General features: G+C 50.5%; 1 protein-coding gene across 5 annotated transcripts; it reads left to right on the top strand.

The window, feature by feature from the left end:
• The first annotated feature begins 647 nt into the window (after positions 1 to 647).
• PIGZ (phosphatidylinositol glycan anchor biosynthesis class Z) lies at positions 648 to 24964 on the top strand. Of its 5 annotated transcripts, none has more exons than XM_063602686.1 (4): positions 1875 to 2053; positions 9490 to 9710; positions 18658 to 18868; positions 22634 to 24964. In XM_063602686.1, the coding sequence occupies exons 2-4, from the start codon at positions 9708 to 9710 to the stop codon at positions 24160 to 24162; spliced, it is 1743 nt and encodes a 580-aa protein (XP_063458756.1). In that variant the 5' UTR covers positions 1875 to 2053; positions 9490 to 9707; the 3' UTR covers positions 24163 to 24964. The 5 variants fall into 5 exon arrangements, with proteins under 5 accessions (XP_034813872.1, XP_034813873.1, XP_063458756.1 ...); XM_063602685.1 differs by lacking the exon at positions 9490 to 9710 and adding an exon at positions 4962 to 5095; XM_034957981.3 differs by lacking the exons at positions 1875 to 2053; positions 9490 to 9710 and adding an exon at positions 648 to 849.
• Positions 24965 to 26529: the final 1565 nt, after the last annotated feature.

The following is a 26529-nucleotide window of genomic DNA, read 5'->3' as shown; positions in this document are numbered from 1 at the left end:
TCTCCAGGGAGGTCTCAAGACCAAGGTAGAGGAAAATACAACACACACACGCCACATGGGCGACGCTCAGCTGCATGGTGCTAAGCGAAGAAAGCCAGGCACAAAAGACCACACGGTGAATGGTTCTCCTTGTATGCAATTGCGAGAAAGGCAAAGGGCAGTGACAGAAATCAGATGAGCAGCTGTCTGGAACCAGGGCGGAGGGGAGGTGAAGGATTAGCTGCAGAGGGGCAGGAGGGTACTTTTGGGAGGAGAGGACTTCTTGAACTTGGGGGGAGACTAGCCTGGTGGTTTCACGTGTCAAAAGTCATGGAACTGAGCCGGGCATGGTGGCGGGGCCTGTGGTCCCAGCTACTCGGGAGGCTGAGGCAGGAGGATCGCCGGAGCCTAGAAGTTCAAGGCTGCAGTGAGCCGAGATCGTGCCACTGCACTCCAGCCTGGGCGACAGAGACCCTGTATCTAAAAAATAAAAGAAAAAGTTCACAGAACTGTATACTTCCGTGTACTGTACTTAAATTTCCTGGTATTCATCGTATGTATGTAATACCTCACATCTTAACAAAGTCGTTGTTTTTGATGTGAGGGGTGCTATGGGGCATGGAGGGCGATCCGGCTGCCGACCCTCGGAGGCGGCGTGGGAGTGGGAGGCCGGCGGGGAGGTCGGGTCCCGCGGCTCGGCCTCGCCGGGGCTCCTGCAGCGCTCTCCCGCCAGGGGGCAGCGTCGGGCCGGCGGCGCGGGCGGGAAGCTCCAGCGGCGGGGACGCGGTGGTGCCGTCATCCCCCTGCGTGGTGAGGGACCGCGTCGCGCCACCCCGCTCTCAGCGCAGCCCGCAGCGGCGAGGCCACCGGGTAGGGCACGGGTGCCCGCGCGTCGCGCCGCAGCTCGGGAGGGGATCTGGCCCCCGGGCACTGGCTCTCCGTCCACGCGGCGTCCTCCCTGCAGCCCCCTAGGGCCGCTCGCCCGTCCCCGCCCGCGGAACGCGGAGGGGCAGCACGGCCCACGCCCGGCCACTCGAACCTGCTCCCCGGCGCCGCGTGACCGTGTCAGGTCCCCGTCGGCCTCGCTGTGCCGACCCCGGGCGCCTCCACGGTGGCTCGGAGGCCGCTGCTGCCCGGATGCCCGGGTTCCACGAGGCTCTCCCAGCCCGACAAGCCCGCCGATCCCACAGGCACAGGCGGAGGAGAGGGACCCGCCGCGCCCGCCCCGCGCGCCGTCGCCGACCCCTCTGGGTCGCGCTTCCCCGCGGACGCCGCTCTCTCGCGCAGGGAGAGGCCCCTCAGGGTCCGCCCGGAGCGGCTCCCGCGGGGGCGGCGGCCGTTCGCTCAGCCTCCTCTCGACTTCCCTTTCCTGTCAGGGCTGGGGCTGACAGGCTCCCGGGCAATCACGCCGGGGAACACCTCACACCCGCCGATCGCTGCGGGGCTCAGCAGCCGCCCCGTGCGCTGAGTCCCTTGTCAGGAGCGACTCCATTGTGAGGCGTTTCGGGCCACGAAGCAGGACCGGGGGCCGCACTCCGGGTCCGCGCCCTGCCCTCGCCGACCTCCCGCGCGTGGAAGGGGGACGGCGGCGGCGGAGCTCCCCGCACAGAGAACCCCGAAACGGTCATTTCGAACGAGAGAAGTGTGGCCTGGGGTGTTTGGTTTAAGAGCCCCGCGCGCCGAAAGGCTGTTCGCCGAGGAGCGGCTGCCGGGGAGGGAGCCCGAGCGCGGCGGGGCGAGACCGGTCCCCGCCCGGCGTTGCCCGGCCCGAGGGACGGCGGCGCCCCCAGGACCCTCCCCAGCGTGGCCCCAGCTCGCTCCGGGACCGCGGGGCCAGGCCGGGCGGGAGCGCGGGGACGTACACGGCGGCCCCGCCCGCGCGCTCCTCCTCCCTCCCGGCCGGCCCTGCGCAGGCGGCGGTGGCCCCAGTCTCCGCGCTGCTGAGGCGCGCCCGGCCGCTCCCACGGCCTCCCCTCCGCCCTGCGGTCCCGCCGCCTCCGGGGCCGCCTGGGACCCTGGCCCTCGCCGGGCAGGACGCCGCCAGCGCTGAAGGCGCAGCCCGGAGGCCGCGCGGGTGAGTCGATGCGCAGCCCCAGCGGCTCCAGAGGAGCGGGTGCGGGGAGGGCGAGCGGACCACAGTCGGCTCCGTTCCCGCCTTGCGCGCAGCCGGGAGACCCGCAGGCCCAGCCTCTAGGGAGGAGGGCAGGGGAGCTGGGGGCCGCCCCCCACGTTCTCGCAGGCACCTGTCCCTAGGCCGGGGTCCGCTGGCTCGGAGCACTGACCCGCCCCGGACCTAGGGGGACGGAGGCAGCGGTGACATTTGCCCAGGAAGGGCGGCAGTGGGTAAACTCCACTCCAGGGCACGGGTCTGGGCCCAGGTTGAGGCCTGGGGTTGAATCTGCTTCTGCTGGAGGCCAGTGTTCTCAGGGAGGCCCATAACCCGACTGGGTCTCGGTTCCCCCAGGTATGAAACAGCAACAGGGCAAGAGGAGGAAACCATGCCACGCTGCAAAGCTCTGAGCACGAAGCCGAGAAGAATCTCGGCTCCCGGCCTCGGGGGCTGCGCTTCGGGCCAGGCCTGCACTCCCAGGATGCGAGGATGGCCCTCCTGCCCCAGGGGTGGCATGGGGGCGCGCAAAAAGCAAAGGCGACCCTGCCAGGGAGCACCCAGCGCTCCGGTTGGTGGTCATGGGGTCTTTGCGTGGGACTCACAGTGTGGCCGGGAAAGTTCTGTAATGAGGACATTTCTCATCATTCCTTCTTCTCAAAAGTCATTCGTCAGCCCCAGACACCTTTGCCTCGGAAAACTGGGAACTACTTTCAACATCGTCAACACCCCCATCTCCTGCTACAGAGCGGAGTCCCCACTTTGCAGAGGCGCACTGCAAGGTCGCGGGTGGTTAAATGGTGCGCCCTCCTTGATGAAGATGCCTTGTTCTCTTTCACTCTCTTTATGTGTGTTTAATGTTGTGTGTTGCGTTCTCTGTGAAGCGAAGGATAAACACGGGCCCTTTCAGGCAACCGAAGGAAGAAGGCGGCCAGCATCAGATCTTCCCGTGCTTCAAGGTGGAGCACCCTGCAGGGCTTACTGCAGCGCTCAGGGTCAAAGTGAGGATGCAGTGCGGCACCAAAAGGCAAATGTACTCTGGAGAGCCACTCTCACCTTGTACCCCTGGAGTAGACCCCGAGGACTGGAGGACTGGAACAAGATCTTAGTCCTGAGGGTGGGAGAAGCAGCCTTTGGTGGTTGCACAGGGGCCCGGCTTTTCCCGAAGTCTTAAAGCCTGCTCCAAATGCCAGATTCAGACAAAGGGGCCGAACCTTGGGCCCGCCGCCTTCTCCCATAAGCCGCAACCCAGCAGCTTTGCTAGGAAGTTTACATGTGAAGGTAGGGACCTTTCTTGGAATGAGCCACACCTGATGGCCCTGCCACTCCTGATGGCCCTGCCACTCCGGACGGCGCTCGTTCACTGCTGTCCCTGGAGCAGACACGGTTCTGCGCACACACCTGGGCGCCGGAGAAACAGGGCACCCAAAGCGGGCCCAGGCCCTCGGACTCAGCGAGCTGGACAAGTGTCCCCATCACCCGCGGCTGGCGGGAGCAGTGTTTCTACTCCCTTCCCTCCCCTCCTCCCGCCCCGCAGATGTGCTGTCTCTCCCGGCCTCCCCCCGCGCCCAGCACAGTGGTTTCTGCTTGGCTGTTCCCCTGTCTCTGAGATGGTCTCTCCCTGCTGCTTGCCCTACACATTCTCCCACACACGCGCGCGGGATGCCCCTGTCGGCGTGGTTGTCAATGCCTGCTCCCCTGCCCTCCAGTCCAATCTCCACGACTCTGGGCCCTGTCGCTTCATTCTAAAGCCTTCCGCTCACGAGCTCTCCCGACGACCGACCCCCAGGAGGCTACTGGAGATGCAGGATTTGGACCCGTGCCGGACCCGCACCCGGACAGATCCCTCTGAATGAATGAATGAATTAATGAGCAGGCTGCATCCTGATTAGGTTAAGGTGGGTGGTTGCCATGCTTGGCGTTGGCTCTGTCCCCTGGGATAAAAGGCGAGAGGCAGCCACATGGACAGCTCCTCCAGTGGGGTCTCAGACTGGAGAGACGCCAGCGGGCGGGGGTCGTTCCCTGGAGCTCCCGCATTTGTTATGGTCGATGCCCCACTACGTTGTCACCTTCTCCGGAGGACCTCCTGCTCTGTCCTTGACAGATGGGCCCCAGTGGGCCCACCCAGGCTGGAGATGAATCTCAAAGGGACTCCATGCCTGGGAGACCTCAGCCAAGCAGGGCAGAGAAATAATCAGACAACAGTCAGTGCATGGCGCCTGCAGAGTTTTGCACAGGGTCCTTCAGAAGGAGGGTTAGGGAAGACTTCTTGGGGGTTAGGGCAGTTAAGCAAAATGGATAAAGAAAGCAACCACTTATGTCTGCATATTTTCTTCATTTCATCTTCACAACAGCCCTGAGATAGGTACTTGTTTTACAGCTGAGGTATAAATTGGGGTTCAGAGAGATTGAGTGCTTTCACCATGAACAAGTGACAGACAGCAATGACTTGAACCGCGTTACCTGATGCCACCGCTGGTCTTAACCTCCATGTTATTAGCGTATTGGGTAAGTGAAACCGTGTGAGCCAAGCAGCTGGGGTGAGAAACAGCACGGAATAGAGGAGAGGGCTGCAGAAAGGCGTGATGTTTCTGGAGCACCGAATTCTACTCACGAACACAGGAGTGGAGGCGGGAAGGGGACACTGGAAGCCACGGAGGGCCTTGTCAGCCACAGTAAGGAATGTGGACCTGGTCCTCAGGGTGGTGAGGGGATGGCCCCCCATCCAGAGGTTTCTCACAGGGGAGTGATTCAGCCTGTCTCTGCCGCAGTCAGGAGGAAGGATGCAATGAGAGAGGGAAAGTGGAGAGGCGGATGGCGGTGCAATCTACTCCAGGTCATGCTTCTTACCATCTCCCTCATTATTCATCCACAGAAAATGATTGCTGTTATATGACACACTGGTTAACAAAGGAGGGGGCTGTTTGCAGACAGAAACAACCAACCCAGGGCCTCCAGCCATCCAAAGATTCTGCACAGCCAGCCACCCCTAAGGCTAAGAAATCCCAGGTACATGCACACCAGTCACAGCATACCTGGACTCAGACAATGACAGTGGAGAATGAGGAACAAGAGCTGGGTTCAAGGAATAATTAGCAAGCAACGTTGGCATTACGTAGTGCAGGGACAAAGGAGGAGGGAGATAGCCCGTGGGATTCTGGACTAAATTGGGCAAATGGTATGACATGGTTAGGCTTTTGTGTCCCCGCCCCAATCTCATCTTGAATTGTAATCCCCAAGTGTTGAGGGAAAGACCCGGTGGGAGAGGATCGGATCATGGGGCGGTTTCCCCCATGCTGTTCTTCTGATAGTTAGGGAGTTCTCATGAGATCTGATGGTTCCATAAGCATCCGTCATTTCCTCCACCCACACTCTCTCTTGCCACCTTGTGAAGAGGTGCCTGCTTCCCCTTCCGCTATGACTGTAAGTTTCCTGAAACCTCCCCAGCAATGTAGAACTGTGAGTCAATGAAACCTCTTTTATTTAGAAATTGCCCAGTCTTGGGCAGTTCTTTATAGCAGTGTGAGAATAGATTAACACAGTAAATTGGTACCAAGAGTTTGAGACACTAATACATGGTAGTTCCCTGATTGCTGTAGGGAGCATGGGGACAGGGCTCGTTCCAGGGAAGGTGATGAGTTCTTTTGGGCTGCCCCGTGTTTGAAGTAGGTACAGAAGCCTAATGGGCAGTGGAGCAGGGCAGTGGAGTCAAACAGACCGGGTCCATCTTCCAGCTTCACCAACTTATTAGTTCCGTTACCTTTTGCAAAAAGCCTGTTCATTTGTCTGTAAGACAGGGATAAGAATAGGTTTATAGAGGCTGAGGTGGGAGGATTGCTAGAGCCTGGGAGGCAGAGGTTGCAATGAGCTGAGATCATGCCACTGCGCTCCAGCCTGGGTGACAGAGTGAGACCCTGTCTTAAAAAACAAAAAAATAGGATAGGGTTATAGACTTCTCATAATTAAATAAGATAAGGTACAAAGCCTGGAAGGTAATATGTATCTAATAAATGGCAGTGCTAGACTGGGCACGGTGGCTCACGCCTGTAATCCCAGCACTTTGGGAGGCCGAGGCAGGTGGATCATGAGGTAGGAGTTTGAGACCAGCCTGGCCAAGATGGTGAAACCCCATCTCTACTAAAAATACAAAAATTAGCCAGGCGTGGTGACGCGTGCCTGTAGTCCCAGCTACTTAGGAGGCTGAGGCAGAAGAATCACTTGAACCTGGGAGACAAAGGTTGCAGTGAGCCAAGATCGTGCCACTGCACCTAGCCTAGGCGACAAGCAAGACTCCATCTCAAAAAAATTTAAAAAAATGGTAGTGCTAGGCCGGGCACGGTGGCTCATGCCTGTAATCCCAGCACTTTGAGAGGCCGAGGTGGGCAGATCACGAGGTCAGGAGATCGAGACCATCCTGGCTAACATGGTGAAACCTCGTCTCTACTAAAAATGCAAAAAATTAGCCGGCCTGGTGGCAGTCGCCTGTAGTCCCAGCTACTTGGGAGGCTGAGGTAGGAGAATGGCGTGAACCCGGGAGGCGGAGCTTGCAATGAGCTGAGATCGCACCACTGCACTCCAGCCTGGGCGACAGAGTGAGACTCCGTCTCAAAATAAATAAATAAATAAATAAAAATAAAAATAAAAATAAAAGCAAAGAAATAAAAAAAGGTAGTGCTATTATTATTGTTATACTATTCCTTATTATTATCAGTAAATCCGAAGCTCAGAAAAGAAGCAATTTCAGAAGGCATCAAGTAGAAATGGAAACCATGAGAATAAATGAGATGATCCAAAAAAGTGTATATGGAGGACATTGAAGACCAGGAACATTGACATTTAAGGGGTGGACAGAGGAAGAGAAGCCTAAGAACAAATGGCCTGAGGAGGAGGAAAGCTGTGAGAGCCCGTGGAAGCCACGTGTAGCAGCCACACGGCTAGCTGATCCTCTGCCTCCTTCCTCCTTCCTAACAGAATCTGTTGTTAGGGTAAGCTCCCACAGTCCCAGCTCCAACCCAGGAGGTGAGTCTTCGTCAGTAATCTCATTTCCCTTGCCAGTGACTGGTTTGGGAAGGTGTATTTGATGCAGTTCTGTTCAACAGCACTTGATAGAAAGTCTGCTGGTGAACTTCTGGAAAAGATTTCCTTGATCTTAAAGAGAAATGCAGGTGCAAATCAAAACCACAATGAGATACCACTTCACACCGACTGAGATGGATGGAACCCAAAAGTCAGATAACAAGTGTTGGTTAGAACCATCATACATTTCTGGTGGGAATGTAAAATGATACAGCCACTTTGGAAAACAACCTGGAAGTTTCCCCAAATGATTAAACATAAAGTTACCATAGGATGCAGGGACTTTACGTATATACCAAGATAAATGAAGACATATGTCCACGAATAAACTTGTACACAAAAGTTTATAGTAGCACTGTTTACAATAGCCAAAACATGGAAACAACTCAGAGGTTCATCAATGGATGAATGGACACACAAAATATGGTATATCCACACAATGGGATATCACTTGGCCATAAAAAGTAAGGACGTACTGATACCTGCTACAACACGGACGAACCATGAAAACATTCTGCTAAGTGAAAGAAGCCAGCCACAAAGGCCTCCAGAGACTGAAGGGGGCCTGCCCCTCCACACCTGTGGGTATTTCTCGCAAGGTGGAGACGAGAGACTGAGAAAAGAAATAAGACACAGAGGTAAAGTACAGAGGAAGCAAAGTGGGCCCAGGGGACCGGCACTCAGCAAGTGAGGACCTGCACCGGCACTGGTTTCTGAATTCCCTCAGTATTTATTGATCATTATCTCTACTATCTCAGTGAGGGGGATGTGGCAGGACTATAGGGTAATGGTGGAGAGAGGGTCAGCAGGAAAACATGTGAACAAAAGACTCTGTGTCATAAATAAGTTTAAGGAAAGGTGCTATGCCTGAATGTGCACGTAGGCTAGATTTATGTTTAACTTTACATAAACATCTCAGTGCAGTAAAGATCAGTATTGCCACCAGCATGTCTCACCTCCAGCCATAGGGTGGTTTTCTCCTATCTCAGTATGTACGATCAGGTTTTACACCGAGACATTTCATTCCCAGGGGATCATGAGACAGATGCTTTCCTCTAAACTGCAAAACGGCCTTCCTCTTTCACTAATCCTCCTCAGCACAGACCTTTTATGGGTGTCGGGCTGGGGGACTGTAATGTAAGGTCTTTCCCTTCCAACGAGGCCACATCTCAGGCTGTCTGAGTGTGGGGAAGCCTGGACAACACCCAGGCTTTCTTGGGCAGAGGTCCCCGTGGCTTTCCACAGTGCATTGTGTCCCTGGGTACTCGAGACTGGAGAATGGCGATGACTTTTACCAAGCATACTGCCTGCAAACACATTGTTAACAAAGCACATCCTGCACAGCCCTAAATCCATTAACCTTGAGTCAATACAGCACATGTTTCTGTGAGCACAGGGTTGGGGCTAGGGTTACAGATTAATAGCATTTCAAAGCAGAAGAATTTTTCTTAGTACAGATCAAAATGGAGTTTCTTATGTCTTCCTTTTTCTACATAGACACAGTAACAGTCTGATCTCTCTTTCTTTTCCCCACACAGACCTTACGATTTCATTCATATGGAAGTTCAGGATAGGGAATTCTATAGAGACAGAAAGTAGATTAGTGGTTTCCAGAGTCTGGGGTGGTGGACAAGGATGGGAGGTGATAACTAAATGATATGGGGTTCTTCTTGAGTGATGAAAATTTGTAAAACTGACTGTGGTGATGGTTGCACCTGTCTACGAATATACCAAAAACCATTGAATTGTACACTTTAAAATTGTACGGTATATTAATTATATTTCAATAAACCTGTTTTAAAAAGAGATAGCCTCAAAAATACAGACACTTCTGTTTGTCATGTCTGGACGGGATGGCTGGAACTGAGGATTATGTCCACACAAAGAGAAAGGCAGCATCAAGGCTGACCTGAGAAGCAGCAAGGGACCCTGGCAGTACCAAGTCTGGTTGTTTTTTTATGTGACATGATGAATTGTTTCCTGCTTTTTCTTTTAAGAGATGGGGGTCTTGCTGTGTTGCCAGGCTGACCTTGAACTCCTGGGGTCAAGCAATCCTCCTGCCTCTGCCTCCCAAGGAGCTGGGACTACAGGGGTGCACCATCACACCTGGCAACATGATGAATTGTTGAAGCAGCTTGCCTTGTTTTTGTTGTTGTTGTTTGCAAACAACTAAATGTTTTATGCAAAAAGGAGTTAATATAGGGAATTAGCTGCTTACAAAACCTTTGGAAGGGTTGGGCGATCAAGCTCTGGGCTGAATCCCCAGGAATGACTCCTAGAACACTGCAAAACTGACCAATGGAGCTACTACTTCTGTCCCCTATCAGGAAAGTGAGGACTCAGGAGACCAGCACTGGAACTACTGCATTCAAGAACACAGCACTTTAATTATGACTCAGGGTTAGAAAGCCATTGCCAAACCACCACAGCCGCCTGTCAGCAGCACCCAACGAAGCCGGTGAATGAGCATGGAATACTACTTCAGAAACTGTATCCATCTCCTATACCTTACTCGCTAGAAGGAAACAGTCAAAGCAGCAGGAAGATGGTATTTATTTGACTTCCCCCTTCCACATGTCTCTCATTTAATGACCAACTTATTTTGCTCTTTATTCCTACTTCCGTCTCAGAACTTCTATCTGGAACCATTTTTCCTTCTGCCTGATATATATTCTTTATAATTTTCTGAATATCTGCTTGTGAAGAACTTTCAGTTTTGGTTTTCTTGAAAATATCTTTATTTTGTCCTTGTTCTTGAAAGATTTTTTTCTTTCTGGGCATAAAGGATAGGCAGGTAGTTGTTTTCTTTTCTTTCTTTCTTTCTTTCTCTTTCTTTTCTCTCTTTCTTTCCTTCCTTCCTTTCTTCTTTCTTTCATTTTTTTCTTTTTTTTTGAGACAGGTTCTTGCTCTATCGCCCAGGATGGAGTGCAGTCATGCAATCTCGGCTCACTGCAACCTCTGTCTCCCAGGTTCAAGCAATTCTGCCTCAGCCTCCTGAGTAGCTGGGATTACAGGTGCACACCACCACGCCCAGCTAATTTTTGTCGTTTTAGTAGAGACAGGGTTTCACCATGTTGGCCAGGCTGGTCTCAAACTCTTGACCTCAGGTGGTCCACCCGCCTCGGCCTCCCAAAATGCTGGGATTAAAAGTGTGAGCCACCGCTCCCAGCCGTTATTTTCTTTTAGCAAATGAATATTGTCATCCTTAAGGGCCTATTGGCTACAGCCACTTCTGATACCAAATGGTGAAGGTTCAGTACAAGAAATAGAAGCCAGCAGAAAAGGAATTTGATACAGGCAAATAGGTAGTAAAAATCATTCGGTACACTGAAAAATGACCTCTATTTGGGCCTCCAGGAAAATCTCTCTGAACACCCAGAAGTAACTCCATAAAGGAGCGACCACTCCTGTAAGAGTCAGGCTACTGTAAAGCCACCTGCAGAACTTAGCTGGGTTTTGTAACACAGTACTGTGGCCACCATAACTGCAACTGTGTCCTCCATTCCCACAAAGCGGGGACCGGATAGTGGAAAGCTGATGCACGAACATCCCATGTCTTCAACGATCTTGTTTCCCAGGAGAAAACAAAGAAAACTGCAAAAAATATGGCCTGTCTCACATCTGCTTTCTAGATTCTGAAAACCTAATTTGCATAACCCAACTTCAAGAGTATCCACAAAATGTAGCTTTTTGTTTCCTACCCCTCACAGTACAGTAAGACACCCTAGAAGGAGCTAGGAATAGTGGAAGGATCCCTGCTGTCAAATGGCAGGCAGTGTGGGGGCCTGAAGTGGCCAATGGTTTTGACAACGCGGAAGCCAAGGAGGCGAGAGCCCCCTCTCTAAAAAAAATTGAAATTAAAAAGCGAGGAGTGAATTCAGTGAATGCAGATGGTTTGAGGATCCCTGTGAAGGGAGGAGGAGAGAAAGGTAGTAGTAGAAGGAGGGGACATACAGTTTCAAGGGAGTTTTGGTTGGTTGTTTTTCTAAGAATGGTAGAGAGATGGACGTGTTTGTTAATGGAAAGGAAGGTGTCAACCAAAGAGAACAGAGGGAAGGAGTAGATGCATGATGGAAGGAGAACTTGCAGCTGGTGGGAGGGGATGCTCATGATATATGGAAAGATGGTCATACTTTGCTAAGTGACAAAACAAATTTTAAAGCAAACATTGTATGATCCCCTTCCATTTACAAATATATAATAGATACATTGAAAATACTCACTGAATGGTCAGACATCCCTTATAGAGACAAAATTCAATTTCAATGTTGCAAAGCTACACTACTGAGATGGAGCAGCCCCAGGCAATGGCACAGGCTTGGGCAGGGTGTGTACTAACTGGAGGGCAAAATAAGAGTGGGCGAGGGTGAGATAGAGGACAGCAGAGCCATGCTATCGAAGGCCACATGCCCATGAGACTGGCTTGCTCCATAGCGGAAGTCATGATGCCAACTTGCCCACCTTCCCATACGCTGAGGAACAGCCTGCCATCAGTTCTTCTGGAGCCCAGCTCAGAGACCTAGGTATAGCATCCTCCATTCCCACTCACCCTCAGCAGATGCCTTCAGCAGTTGTGGAGATATACAAGTTCCCGCATAGTCGTTTTGAGACACATCCTGTGATAGCAACACAGTCCCCTCATGTTTCCTGCCCCCCTCCCTCAAATCATGACCAGAAGGATCCGCTGACCAAGGCTGTCCCTTAAATATGTGACTTCCTTGAGAAGAATTTGACACGGCTTAAACTAATTTAGCTTTTCTCAATCCCTGTCTTAACTCTCAACATGACTATTTCTCATGCCAACATTATGCCAAAGTGTAGATATATAAGAATAAACAAATATAATCCCATATTTTCCAAGAAAATCATATATCAAAATGTTAACAGTGTTTTTTGTTTGTTTGTTTTTTGTTGTTTTTTGTTTTTGACGAAGTCTCGCTCTTGTCCCCCAGGCTGGAGTGCAGTGGCGCGATCTTGGCCGACTGCAAACTCCGCCTCCCAGGTTCAAGCGATTCTCCTGCCTCAGCTTCCCCAGTAGCTGGGATTACAGGCGCCCGCCACCACGCCCTGCTAATTTTTGTATTTTTAGGAGAGACAGGGTTTCACCATGTTGGCCAGGCTGGTCTTGAACTCCTGACCTCAGGTGATCCGCCGGCCTCAGCCTCCCAAAGTTCTGGGGTTACAGGCGTGAGTCACCATGCCCGGCCTAACAGTGTTTTTTTGAGTGACAGGAACTGCATGTAATTTCCATTTTCCCCTTTTGGCTTATTGCACTTTTTACTTTTTCTACAACAATTTTGTATTATGTTTATGAATAGAAAAAAAAAATAAAGGTTGTTAAACAGGACACAAGTGGAAAGTTGTCCTTGAATTATAAAAGGAATAAAGTGCTGAAAATAACTAAAATGCTGGATAAAATAGTATGTAAGCCGAATAAAATGTAAGTAATACTTGGGCATGAAGACAGGGACTTAGAGAGGTATGCAAAGCCAGGAGCCAGGTTTGGAGTTGAGGATACATACAAAACTGTGAATTTGAGAGCCTCCTTGGCTTCCTCATTATCCAAACCACTGGCCACTTCAGGCCCCTACATTGCATGCCATTTGACAGCGGGGACCCCTTCCACTATTTCTATCTCCTTCTAGGGTGTCTTATTGTACTGTAAAGACTAGGAAACAAAAAGCTATTTTTTGTAGATACCCTCAAAGTTGGGTTATGCAAATTAGGTTTTCAGGACTTGGTAGCTTCTCAGGACTAGCAGGACAGAAGATAAAGCTTACTGCCCACCCGGAGGGAAGCCTAACAGGAGACTCCCCGCAAAACTGTGACTCTGGAGGGCCACGTTCTAATATAAAGGTGGCCTAAGAAATTCGGCCGGGCACAGTGGCTCACGCCTGTAATCCCAGCACTTTGGGAGGCTGAGGCCGGCAGATCACGAGGTCAGGAGTTCGAGACCAGCCTGGTCAACATGGTGAAACCCCGTCTCTACTAAAAATACAAAATTAGCTGGGTGTGGTGGCATGCGCCTGTAATCCCAGCTACTCAAGAGGCTGAGGCAGGAGAATTGCTTGAACCTGGGAGGCAGAGGCTGCAGTGAGCCGAGATCATGCCACTGCACTCCAGCCTAGGTGACAGAGCAAGACTCTGTCTCAGAAAGAAAAAAAAAAAAAAAAGGAAGAGAAAAATTATTCCATCCCTACAGGACTGAAAGGAAAACTGCCCTTGTTGGATCCTGATGCTAATCAAATTGAGCTGGGGGTGGGGTATCTCCCTTCAGAATTTGTAATCATGAGCCTGCCCTCATGAATTTACATGACCAGGCACTATCCCCCTTCCTAAAAGATAAACACACACACACACACAAAACCTGGAGCCAAAAATTTGATTAGAAATGGTCCTAGGCGTGTAATGCCCACAGTTACCTGAGAGAAGCAAGTGTAAATCCTTTCAAGAGGAACTGAGAAATTTGCCTCATCCCTGACCTCAAAGAATTCCCACAGTAATATTCCAAAGAAAATGAGATAATTCACTAAATAAAATAATTCACTAACTATACAAATAAACAGGGCACTATGAGTGAGATCCAGCAGAAACAAGACAGCAGATTCAGATCCAGACTTTAGATGCTGGAGTTATCAAACCTAGTATATCCAACAAGTATGTTTGATATCATTTAATAAATAAAAGAGAGTCTTGAAAATATCACAAAAGAGCAAGCAGATGTGGAAAAAAATCAAACAACTTGTAGAAATGAAAAATATAACAACTGAAATTTAAAACTCCATAGACAGGTTTAACATCTAGATACAGCTGAAAGGATGATTAGAGACATGGAAGATAGAACAGAACTTACCCGACATATAGCCAAGAGAGCTAAAGATATGGAAAATATGAAATAGAACTTAAAGAGACAGGGAAGATAGACTGAGAAGGTCTGTGATATGGTTTGGCTGTGTCTTCACTCAAATCTCATCTTGAATTATAGCTCCCATAATTCCCACACCACATGCTGTGGGAGGGACCTGGTGGGAGATAATTGAATTATGGGGGTGGTTTCCCTCATATTGTTCTTGTGGTAGTGAATAGGTCTCACGAGATCTGATGGTTTTATAAGGGGAAACCCCCTTTGCTTGCGTCTCATTCGCTTGCTTCTCATTCGTTTGCTTCTCATTCGCTTTTTGCCTGCTGCCATGTAAGACGTGCCTTTGCCTTCCACCATGATCGCGAGGCCTCCCCAGCCGTGTGGAACTGTGAGTCCATTAAACCTCTTTTCCTTTATAAATTACCCAGTTTCGGGTATGTCTTTATCAGCAGCATATAGTCTAATGAAGGATTACTTTCTATAAATGACAAAGGGTCCTAATCCACAGGTTCGAGAAGCCAAAAAACTTTCGACTATAATAAATAAAAAGAAATGTGCACCCAGAATAATCATAGTGAAGACACATAACATAGTATACTAAATATTAAAATATTAAATAATATATGGTATTTTATAGCATATTGGAAACTGAGTATATGTAACTTCCAAACTGTTAGAGAAAAGAGAAAAAAAAACTAATTCAAAAGAAGGCAAGAAAGGACGAAAAAAATTGAAAAAACAAGACAAGAAAACACAAAATAAGATGGTAGAAATAAATGTATCAATAATAACCCTAAATTGGCTGGGCGCAGTGGCTGACATCTGTAATCCCAGCATCTTGGGAGGCTGAGGTGGGCAGATCACCTGAGGTCAGGAGTTCGAGACCAGCATGGCCAACACGGCAAAACCCCGTCTCTACTAAAAATACAAAAATTAGGCAGCCGTGGTGGTGCACACCTATAGTCCCAGCTACTGGGGAGGCTGAGGCAGGAGAATCGCTTGAACCCAGGAGGGGCAGAGGTTGCAGTGAGCCAAGATCATGCCACTGCACTCCAGCCTGGACAACAGAGCGAGACTATCTCAAAAAAAAAAAAAAGAAAGAAAGAAAGAAAAGAAAAGGGTGGAAAATGATGTACCAGGTAAATACTAAGTTTCCAAAAAGTGTGTATAGCAACAGTAATATCAGAAAAAATATATTTTAGGGCAAAACAGAACTAGAGATTAAAAGATTACTATATAATGATAAGATATTCAATTTTCCAATAAGGCATAACAATTATAAACTTCTACAAATATAATAATATAGCTTCAAAAATGAACTAAAATTGACAGAATTACAAGGAAAATTAGACAAGTCAACTATTTCATGAGCTAGTTCAACACACATTTCTGTGATTGATAAAATAAGCAGTAAAAAATCAATAAATTAAGAACATAAAAGATTTGGGCCAGGCAAGGTGGCTCATGCAGGTAATCCGAGCACTTTGGGAGGCCAAGGTGGGAGGATTGCTTGAGCCCAGGAGGTCAAGGCCAGCCTGGGCAACATAGCAAGACTTTGTCTCTACAAAAAATTTAAAAATTAACCAAGGATGGTGGCACATACCTGTCTTCCTAGCTACTCAGGAGGCTGAGGTCAGAGGATTGCTTGAGCCCAGGAGGTCGAGGCTACTGTAAGCCATGATCGTGCCACTGCACTCCAGACTGGGCAACACAGTGAGACCCTATCTCAAAAAAAAAAAAGATTTCAACAACACAACTAATAAGCTTGATCTAATGACAACTTATAGAACTCTATATCCAGTAAGTATAGAATGTATGGTGTTCTCAAGCATCCATGGAATATCTACAAAAAGGACCACTAAAAATTAAATCCTTCAACCATAAGGCATTAGTGGAAGAAGAAATTACGCAACTAGAAATATTTAGAACCAAAAGTTGATGAAATTATTACATAGGAAAACTTGCGGTGTACAGTTAATACTAATTTAGAGAAAAATGTGTAGCCTTCAACACTTCTTATAGAAAATAAGGCTCCAAATTAACGAGCTGTGCTCATAGCAAAAGATCTGAAATAAAACAATGAGATAATCACCCAAAAGAGTAAAAGGAAAGAAAAAATAAAGATGAGCAAAGAAATTAAAAACAAGGGCAAAAGTTGATGTTTTGAAAAAATTCGCAAAATCAACACAATTCTGGTGACGATTATAAAGAAAGAAAAAAGAATGCACAAGTAAACCAATATTAGGAATAAAAATCAGTTTAGAATATAAGCTACAGTACAAACTACAGTTAGAAGATTTAATTTCTAATGTTTGATAGCAGAGTAGGGTAACTATAGTTAACAATGTTTTCTTTTTAAAAAAACTTTTTATTGATTGATTGAGACAGAGTCTTGCTCTGTCCTCCAGGCTAGAGTGCTGTGGTGTGATCTCAGCTCACCACAACCTCCACCTCCTGGGTCCAAGCAATTCTCATGCCTCAGCCACCCGAGTAGCTGGGATTACAGGTGCACACCACCACACCTGGCTAAATTTTGTATTTTTTTGGTAGAGATGGGTTTTTGCCATGTTGGCCAGGCTGGTCTCAAACTCCTGACTTCAAGCAATCTGCCTGCCTCAGCCTCCCAAAGGGCTGGGATTCCAGGTGTGAGCCACCGCACCTGGCTTCTTTTTTTGACAGGGTCTTGCTCTGTCACCCAGGCAGAAGTGCAGTAGTGTGATCATAGCTCACTGCAGCCTCAAATTCCTGGGTTCAAGTGATCCTCTTGTCTCAGCCTCCCGAATAGCTGGGATTACCAGCACACACCACTGTGTCCAGCTATTTTTTCGTAGAAATGGGGATCTCACTTTGCTGCCCAGGCTGGTCTGAACTCCTGGTTTCAAGCGATCCTTTCATCTCAGCCTCCCAAAGTTCTGGGATTATAGGTGTGAGCCACCTGACATTACACCTGAGAGCAAGAACTATTTAAGGTCAGAATTTAAAATATCAAGAAGTCAGGGCAACATCACTATTTCCGGAGGAGGGACAAGCAGGTTGTCAAGCTTGCTTTCCTGTTCAGCAGCGGTGCTGTGGACGTACAGATCCAGCATGCCATGGGCTCAGATTGTCACTGCTCTTTGAGTTACATAGAAAACTTCTGAGATGCAGTTAATACTATATTTGAGTTGAGGGAGTTAGGATTCTCATCATATAGAGTTACAAATGTTCCCATCACCTTCCAAAAGGCAGGTTCCAGGGTGTGTGAAAGTTGGAGGGAGTGACTGGAAACAATGGGGTTGAGTGTAATTTTTGCAGGGAAATGGGTGGCATCCGTTGACTTTCCCAAGTTTTCAGAAATGCAAGAAGCAGCCTGCCATACTGGCCTGTGGATAGGAGCTGGTGATCAGGATGGGCTGCAAGACCCAGATTTGTTGGGTACCCTAATCTTCCTTGCAAATGTCACATTGAGCAAATGTCATATTTAGACCCTGTATAAGTCAGGATTCTCCAGAGAAACAGAAACAATAGGGAATTGGCTTTATCATTTACTATGAAAATTAGCTCATGCAATTATGGGGGCTGGTGAAGTCCCACAATCTGACACCTGCAAGCTGGAGAACCAGGAAAGCTGGTGGTTTAATTCAGTCTGAGTCGGGAGCCTTAGAAACAGAGGAGCCTACAGTGTAACTCCCAGTCCTAGTCCGATGGCCTGAGAGCTTGATTCGGGGAGGTGGGTTGGGGCACACTGGTGTGAGACATAGAGTCTGAAGGCCCGAGAACCAGGAGCACCGATGTCTGAGGCAGGAGAAGATGGCTATCCCAGCTGAAGAGAGTGCAAATTCACCCTTCCTCCACCTTTTTGTTTTATTCAGACCCTCAGTGGGTTGGATCATGCCCACCCACACTGGTGCAGCTGATCTTCTTAGTCTACCAATTCAAAGGCTAATCTTAGCTGGGCACGGTGGCTCACGCCTGTAATCCCAGGAGTTTGGGAGGCCAAAGTGGGCGGATCATGAGGTCAGGAGTTCAAGAGCAGCCTCACCAACATGATGAAACCCCGTCTCTACTAAAAATACAAAAATTAGCCGGGCATAGTGGCGTGTGCCTGTAATCCCAGCTTCTCAGGAGGCTGAGGCAGGAGAATCACTTGAACCTGGGAGGTGGAGGTTGCGGTGAGCCCAGATCATGCCACCGCACTCCAGCCTGGGTGACAGAGCAAGACTTCGTCTCAAAAAACAAACAAACAAAAAAACCACAACAAAGGCTAATCTCTCCCTGAAATACCCTTATAGACACTGCCAGAAATAATGTTCTACCAGCTCTCTGGGTATCTCTTAGGCCAGTCAAGTGGACACATAAAATGAACCATCAGACTCCTTAGCAAATATGATCAGCAAGTAACCAAGTTACTCAGCAGAGGCCTCCGTTTCCCCATCTGTACAATAGGGATCCTAAGACCCACTGCCCCAGACTGTGGAAAGGATTAAATGAAATATGCATGTCACGTGCCTGGCAGTTAGTGGGCATAGAGTATAAAGTAGCTATTCTTATTATTGTCATTTTTATTAAATGACAGATCCATTTTGAGTTTGTTCAGACAGTTGAATATGTTATAATTTACATCGTGATAACCAACAACTGTTATCCTCAACAGATGCAGATCTGTGGATCCAGCGTAGCATCTGTAGCAGCTGGGACATCATTCCAGGTTTTGGGCCCGGTGTGTTGGCCACAACTGGATCTGAAGATGGCAGTCAGGGTGCTTTGGGGTGGTCTCAGCCTGCTCCGAGTGCTGTGGTGTCTCCTTCCGCAGACGGGCTATGTGCACCCAGATGAGTTCTTCCAGTCCCCTGAGGTGATGGCAGGTAAAACTCCGCATGTGTGGCTGAGACAAGCTGCAGCAGAGTCTGCTTGAGAAGCTGACGGGAGACTTTGTGGGGAGGGAGTAGCATGTCTGGGCAGATGAGTGGTAAATCCACAAGCAGAGCAGCAGCCTCTCTCTCTGGGGTAAGAACTTGGAAGTGGGGACTTCATATCTCCTTCCCGAGTGGTGACACTGACCTTCTGGGTAATGCTAATAAACCGCCAGGTCTCTTTGATGTATCCCTGCTTGGACCAACATTACAAGTCATTCAGAATGAGAGCTGTGTTGGACTTCCCATGGGAACACTTTTATTAGAGTTAGGCTTCCCCAGTGTTTGGCAAGAGCTTCCACAGGGCTGTGATCTGAGATCATGAAACTTCTCTTCTGTAGATTCAAGAGAGGGGTGAGGGAACCCAGACCTGGGACACTCACTCATCTGTTAGGCGGTGTGGGACACATCATGAGGCTGGTTGCCTGGCCCATGCCGTCTCGCCCAAAGGCCTCGAGGCCTTTCAGATGTGATGGGCATGTGGGGTCATCCTCATAGTTCAAGACGGCTGCTTGAGCTCCAGCCATCAAGTCTACAGGCAGTCTTTCCAGCCAACAAAGGAGAAGGGCATTACTTCTCTCTTTAAGGTCATATTTTGAAGGTCGCATGCTTTTTGCTCATTTCTATCACACTGGGCAGAATGTATCATGAGGCCACACCTAGCTGCAAAGGACGCTAAAAATTATAGTCTTTATATCTGACCAAGTGCCCAGAAAAAGAGTCAAAGGAGTCAGATGCAGTGGCTCACACCTGTAATCCCAGCACTCTGGGAGGCTGAGGCAGGTGGATCACCTGAGGTCAGGAGTTTGAGACCAGTCTGGCCAAAATGATGAAACCCCATCTCTATTAAAAATACAAAACATTAGCCTGGCATGGTGGCAGGCGCCTGTAATCCCAGCTACTTGGGAGGCTGAGGCAGGAGAATTGCTTGAACCCAGGAGGTGGAGGTTGTAGTGAGCCAAGATTGTGCCACTGCACTTCAGCCTGGGCAACAGAGCGAGACTCCATCTCAAAAAAAAAAAAAAAAGTCTAATGAAGGAGGAGGGAATAGATATTTTGGAGGCATCAGCTTTCTTTGCCACAGGGCTCAACAGGTGAATTTGTTTTTTAAGTTAAAAGGCTCATCTTCTTTCCCTCACATCGTTTTTTAACCAGAAAAGCAGCCAGATAGATTTGATCCTGGATTTTGCTTCCCTTTCAACATCTAACATAGACAGATAAAACAGCTGAAAGGCTGGAGAAATAAGTAGCAGAATCAAAGAGCCCGAATGATCCGCAGGCTGTATGATCAGCTCGAAACAGCCAGCAGGTGATCAAGCAAGAGACGCTGTGAACAATGAGGCTTGGAGTGGAGCTGCTCCCGCGCCCCCACCCCTCAGAGCTCTGGGACGTTGGGGCACAGGGTTACAGAACAGGCAGCAAGTATTTCTTAAATTATGTAAGTACTACTTGGATATATTCTTCTTACAAAAAATTTAAGTATCATAGGCAGGGTGCAGTGGCTCACGCCTGTAATCCCAGCACTTCAGGAGGCTGAGGCGGGTGGATCACCTGAGGTCAGGGGTTCAAGACCATCCTGGCCAACATGGCGAAACCCCATCTCTACTGAAAATACAAAAATCAGCCAGGCGCAGTGGCGGGCGCCTGTAGTCCCAGCTACTTGGAGGCTGAGGCAGGAGAATCACTTGAACCCCAGAGGCAGAGGTTGCAGTGAGCCGAGATAGCACCACTGGGCTCTAGCATGCGTGACAGAGTGAGACTCTGTCTAAAAAAAAAAAAATTTAAGTATTGTAAACAAAACTAACATAAATCACCTCTGACATAACCCTGATGGCTCATCCCCTACCCCTCTTCTCTCCCCCCATCTCCTGATAACAATCATTATCAGAGATGGGGCTCTGTCAAGCTTGACAGGTGTAAGGACAAGGGTGCTTGTCCTTGGCTTTTGAGATCTTGGAACCCTGAGAAGAGGTTAGGCCTCCCCCACCTGCCCGCCTCCCACACACTCTTCCCAGGACACACTGCCACCTCATCTCCCGGGGAGGCCCCTCCTGCCCTCTGCACTCTGAGCTCCCCTGCACTTGCTTCTGCTGCTCCTGACAAGTCCTCAAAATCCTACGAGCAGCTCAAACTGCACCCGTCTGTGAGTTCACAGTTCTGTGCATCAGAAGTGCGGCACAGGCTCTCTGCTCACAAGGTGGACATCAGCGTATGGACTGGGCTGAGTTCTTGTCTGGAAGCTCTCTAATTCTAGCAGAATCTAGTTCATTTCAGCTGTGGAACCTATGGTGCGGTTTCCTTGCTCTTAGCTTTCAGAGGCCACCCGCATTCCTAGCCAATGGCCTCTTCCATCTTGAAGCCAGCAGTGGCATGTCAAATCCTTCTCATGCTTTGAATCTCACTGCCACTTCTGCGTCCAGCTGGTGAAAACTCTGTTTTTAAAAGATTGTTGTGACTAGGTCCGGCCCACCGCATAGTCTCCCTATTTTACAGTCAGTGCTCCTGTATAAGCAACCTAATCTCAGGATACAGTCCATCCTGAGGGCCAGGTGCAGTGGCTCAAACCTGTAATCCCAGCACATTAGGAGGCTGTGGTGGAAGAATGGATTGAAGCCAGGAGTCTGAGATCAGCCTGAGTAACATAGAGAGAGCTGTGATCTCGCCACTGCACTCCAGCCTGGGTGACAGAGATGAACAAAGTGAAGGAAGGGAAGGAAGGGGAAGGAAGGGAGGGGAGGGGAAGGGAAGGGAAGGAAGGGAAAGGAGGGGAAGGGAAGGGAAGGAAGGAAGGGAAGGAAGGGAGGGGAGGGGAAGGAAGGAAGGGAAGGAAGGGAGGGGAGGGGAAGGGAAGGAAGGGAAGTAAAGGGAAGGGAAGGAAGGAAGGGAAGGAAGGGAAGGGAGGGGAGGGGAAGGGAAGGAAGGGGAAGGAAGGGAAGGGAAGGAAGGAAGGGAAGGAAGGGAAGGGAGGGGAGGGGAAGGGAAGGGAAGGAAGGAAGGGAAGGAAGGGAAGGGAGGGGAAGGGAAGGAAGGGAAGTAAAGGGAAGGGAAGGAAGGAAGGAAGGGAAGGGAGGGGAGGGGAAGGGAAGGAAGGAAGGGAAGGAAGGGAGGGGAGGGGAAGGAAGGAAGGGAAGGAAGGGAGGGGAGGGGAAGGGAAGGAAGGGAAGTAAAGGGAAGGGAAGGAAGGAAGGGAAGGAAGGGAAGGGAGGGGAGGGGAAGGGAAGGAAGGGGAAGGAAGGGAAGGGAAGGAAGGAAGGGAAGGAAGGGAAGGGAGGGGAGGGGAAGGGAAGGGAAGGAAGGAAGGGAAGGAAGGGAAGGGAGGGGAAGGGAAGGAAGGGAAGTAAAGGGAAGGGAAGGAAGGAAGGAAGGGAAGGGAGGGGAGGGGAAGGGAAGGAAGGAAGGGAAGGAAGGGAGGGGAGGGGAAGGGAAGGAAGGGAAGGGAGGGAAGGGAGGGGAGGGAGGGGAGGGGAAGGGAAGGAAGGGGAAGGAGGGGAGGGGAAGGGAAGGAAGGAAGGGAAGGAAGGGAAAGAAGGAGGGAGAGAGGGAGGGAAGAGAGGGAGGGAAGGGAGGAAGGGAGGAAAAAATCCAGCCTGTGCACAGTCCCAGGGATTATGCAGGGCACACACACCAAGGGGTGGGGAATGTGGGGTGCCCTCCTAGAATTTTGCCCACTACATCCCTGAGCTTGGGACTGGCTCACCTCTGCCTCTCTCTCTGCAGAGGACATCCTGGGCCTTCAGGCCGCGCGGCCCTGGGAGTTTTACCCCAGCAGCTCCTGCCGCTCGGTGGTCTTCCCCCTGCTGATTTCCGGCTCCACCTTCTGGCTGCTCAGGCTCTGGGAGGAGCTGGGGCCGTGGCCTGGCCTGGTGAGCGGCTACGCGCTGCTGGTGGGGCCTCGACTCCTCCTCACTGCCCTTTCCTTTGCTCTGGACGGGGCCGTGTACCACCTGGCCCCGCTGATGGGGGCGGATCGCTGGAATGCCCTGGCCCTGCTGTCTGGTTCCTACGTCACCCTGGTCTTCTACACAAGGACCTTCTCCAACACCATTGAGGGACTCCTCTTCACGTGGCTGCTGGTGCTGGTATCCTCCCATGTAATGTGGGGCCCTACACGCAAGGAGCCGGCGCCGGGTCCACGGTGGCACAGCTGGCTTCTTGGAGGCATTGTGGCTGCTGGCTTCTTCAACCGGCCCACCTTTCTGGCCTTTGCTGTGGTCCCCCTCTACCTCTGGGGCACTCGTGGAGCCACAAACCCTGGTTTGAAGTCTCTGACCCGGGAGGCCCTGGTGCTGCTCCCTGGGGCGGCCCTCACGGCAGCGGTGTTTGTGGCCGTGGACAGCTGGTATTTCTCCAGCCCCGCTACGTCCAGGACCCTTGTCCTTACACCTGTCAACTTCTTGCACTACAACCTGAATCCCCAAAACCTGGCGAGACATGGCACGCACGCGCGGCTCACTCACCTGGCAGTCAACGGCTTCCTGCTCTTCGGGGTGCTGCATGCCCAGGCCCTGCAGGCTGCGTGGCAACAGCTGCAAGTCGGCCTCCAGGCCTCTGCACAAATGGGCCTCCTGAGGGCACTGGGTGCCCGGAGCCTGCTGTCCAGCCCCAGGTCCTGTCTCCTTCTCCTCTACTTCACGCCTCTGGCCCTGCTATCTGCCTTTAGCCACCAGGAGGCTCGGTTCCTGATTCCCCTCCTGGTCCCCCTGGTCCTGCTTTGTAGTCCGCAGACCCAGCCTGTGCCTTGGAAGGGCACTGTGGTCCTCTTCAACGCCCTCGGTGCCTTCCTCTTCGGCTGCCTGCATCAGGGGGGCCTGGTGCCTGGCCTGGAGTACCTGGAGCAGGTGGTCCACGCCCCTGTGCTCCCAAGCACACCCACCCACTACACACTCCTCTTCACTCACACCTACATGCCCCCCCGGCACCTCCTGCACCTCCCAGGCCCGGGGGCACCAGTGGAGGTGGTGGACATGGGGGGGACTGAGGACTGGGCCCTGTGCCAAACCCTGAAAAGCTTCACCAGACAACCAGCCTGCCAAGTGGCCGGTGGGCCATGGCTCTGCCGCCTCTTTGTGGTAACCCCTGGCACCACCAGGCATGCCGTGGAGAAGTGCAGCTTCCCCTTCAAGAATGAAACACTTTTATTTCCCCATCTGACCCTGGAGGATCCACCAGCCCTGTCCTCCTTGCTGAGTGGGGCTTGGAGGGACCACCTCAGTCTTCACATTGTGGAGCTGGGGGAAGAAACCTGACAATATGACAGAGCACCCACTGCCCAAGACTCAGCCATAGAAGATGCTGTCCCACCTTCTACTTGGGTAGCTGGGCTGGGACGCTGGGACAGGACCCCGTCCTCCTTCATGACTCCCACTGCTGCCTCTCCTGGGCATGGCTGTTAGCTGTTCTGCCTTCTGGGTGAGCTGGCACTCTTCTCCCTGAGACCAAAGATTTGACCTGTCAGTCTTGATGTCAAGGTCCCCAAAGACCAGGTTAAGTGACGACACCTGTCTGTTCCTGCCCTGTTGCTTCCAGCCACTGTGATGTTTGAAATACGTAATAGTACCTGGTTGTGAAAAAAAGACAATGAACTGCTAGTGACATTCCTCAATGACCTCTCCCAAACCTCCCATGATGCCTTACCCTTGCTGTCATGACAACCCTCTGGCTTCCTAAGACCCATCTGCCTATCGAAATATGTGCAAGTCAGTGAGACGAAGTATAGAGAACAGGTGGCCCAGATCCAGGGGACCCAAATTCCAGCCCCTTGGTCTGTCACCTCCTCGCTGTGTGATCTTGAGAAAGCCCCTTCCACTCACCCACCCCACTTCCCAGTCTGTTGGGATCAGAGGAATTTTGAGGTGTCTGCCGGCTAACATTGTGTCATTCCTGGAGTCCACAGTACACGTCCCCTGCCTCAACAGGCACAGCTCTCACAAAGCTCTTCAAGCATGGAAGTGGGAGTTGTGTTGTACTTCATGGCACTCTGATGCCTGCTGTCTCGGTGTTTGGTTATTATACAAACAAGTAATGTTTGAAATATATAATAGCACTGGAGATTTTCTCCCTACTTTCTTTTACTCCTGTTCCTGAGAGGGAAACTCTCCAGCCATTTCTGCACCTTGTCCTTAAGAGTCATTCTCCTGGCTGGGCGCAGTGGCTCACACCTGTAATCCCAGTACTTTGGGAGGCTGAGGCGGGCAGATCTTGAGGTCAGGAGTTCAAAACCAGCCTGGCCAACATGGTGAAACCCCGTCTCTACTAAAAATATAAAAATTAGCCAGGTGTGGTGGCATGCACCTGTAATCCCAGCTACTCAGGAGGCTGAGGCAGGAGAATCACTTGAACCCAGGAGGCAGAGGTTGCAGTGAACCGAGATCCACTGCATTCCAGCCTGGGAGACAGAGCAAAACTCCGTCTTGGGGGAAAAAAAAAAAAGGTCATTCTCCCAGATTAGGGAGCCAGGTGTTCCTCCTCCTTAGAACTGTGGGTCTCAAGCCCTCCCATCCTGCCCCAGAGAGCAGAGAACACACAACACTCAGCTAGTGTCTGGTTACCAGCCTCAATTTTTCCGACGGCTTCAAGCTTTCTAGATTGCATGATTAACTGTGCTGCCTAATTAGAAATGATCAGAGCTGGGTGTGGTGGCTCACACCTGTAATCCCAGCACTTTGGGAGGTAGAAGCAGGAGAACTGCTTGAGGCCAGGAGTTCAAGACCAGCCTGGGCAACAAAGTGCAATGCCATTTCAACCAAAAACAAAACAAAACAAAATTGTGGCTGGGCGTGGTGGCTCACACCTGTAACCCCAGCACTTTGGGAGGCCAAGGCGGGCAGATCACAAGGTCAGGAGATCGAGACCATCCTGGCCAACGTGGTGAAACCCCGTTTCTACTAAAATACAAAAAATTAGCCAGGCGTGGTGGCGCGCACCTGTAGTCCCAGCTGCTCAGGAGGATGAGGCAGGGGAATCACTTGAACCTGGGAGGTGGAGGTTGCAGTGAGCCGAGATCGCACCACTGCACTCCAGCCTGGTGACAGAGTAAGGCTCCGTCTCAAAAAAAAAAAACAAAAAACGGAAAAAAAGTTTTTAATTAGCTGGGCATAGTGTCATGGGCCTGTAATCCCAGCTACTTGGGAGTCCCAGGGAGGAAGATCGCTTGGCCCAATGGGTCGAGGTTGCAGTGGCAGCTAGTGTTGGGCCACTGCACTCCAGCCTGGGCAAGAGTTAGGCCCTGTCTCAAAAAAAATCCGAAATGTAGCTAGGAGCTTCAAATGACAGGACATGTCTATATACAATGGATTTCCTAATCACGGGTCTGCTAACTAGCTGGATCATAGTCTGTTTGTATCCCTGACCCTCTAAAATGAGGGGTAGTGAAGGGGTGGGTTGCCCCTCCACACCTGTGGGTGTTTCTCGTTAGGTGGAACGAGAGACTTGGAAAAGAAAGACACAAAGTATAGAGAAAGAAAAAAGGGAGCCCAGGGGGCCGGCGTTCAGCAGAAGGAGGATCCCGCCGGCCTCTGAGTTCCCTTAGTATTTATTCATCATTCTCGGTGTTTCTCGGAGAGGGGGATGTGGCAAGGTCATAGGATGATAGTGGAGAGAAGGTCAGCAGATAA

Source organism: Pan paniscus, chromosome 2 (assembly GCF_029289425.2).
Source record: "Pan paniscus chromosome 2, NHGRI_mPanPan1-v2.0_pri, whole genome shotgun sequence".
In the NCBI taxonomy this organism is placed as follows: domain Eukaryota; kingdom Metazoa; phylum Chordata; class Mammalia; order Primates; family Hominidae; genus Pan; species Pan paniscus.
The sequence above is the reverse complement of the archived record's forward strand: the minus strand, read 5'-3'. Positions and strand labels throughout refer to the sequence as shown.

Bases quoted from the DNA above. Each gene is read 5' to 3' on its own strand.
- PIGZ (XM_063602684.1), top strand. From the start codon at position 4,901: ATGGCGGTGCAATCTACTCCAGGTCATGCTTCTTACCATCTCCCTCAT. The intron at 5,096-18,657 runs GTACATGCACAC...TATCCTCAACAG, and splicing joins CTAAGGCTAAGAAATCCCAG to ATGCAGATCTGTGGATCCAG. The intron at 18,869-22,633 runs GTAAAACTCCGC...CTCTCTCTGCAG, and splicing joins GTCCCCTGAGGTGATGGCAG to AGGACATCCTGGGCCTTCAG.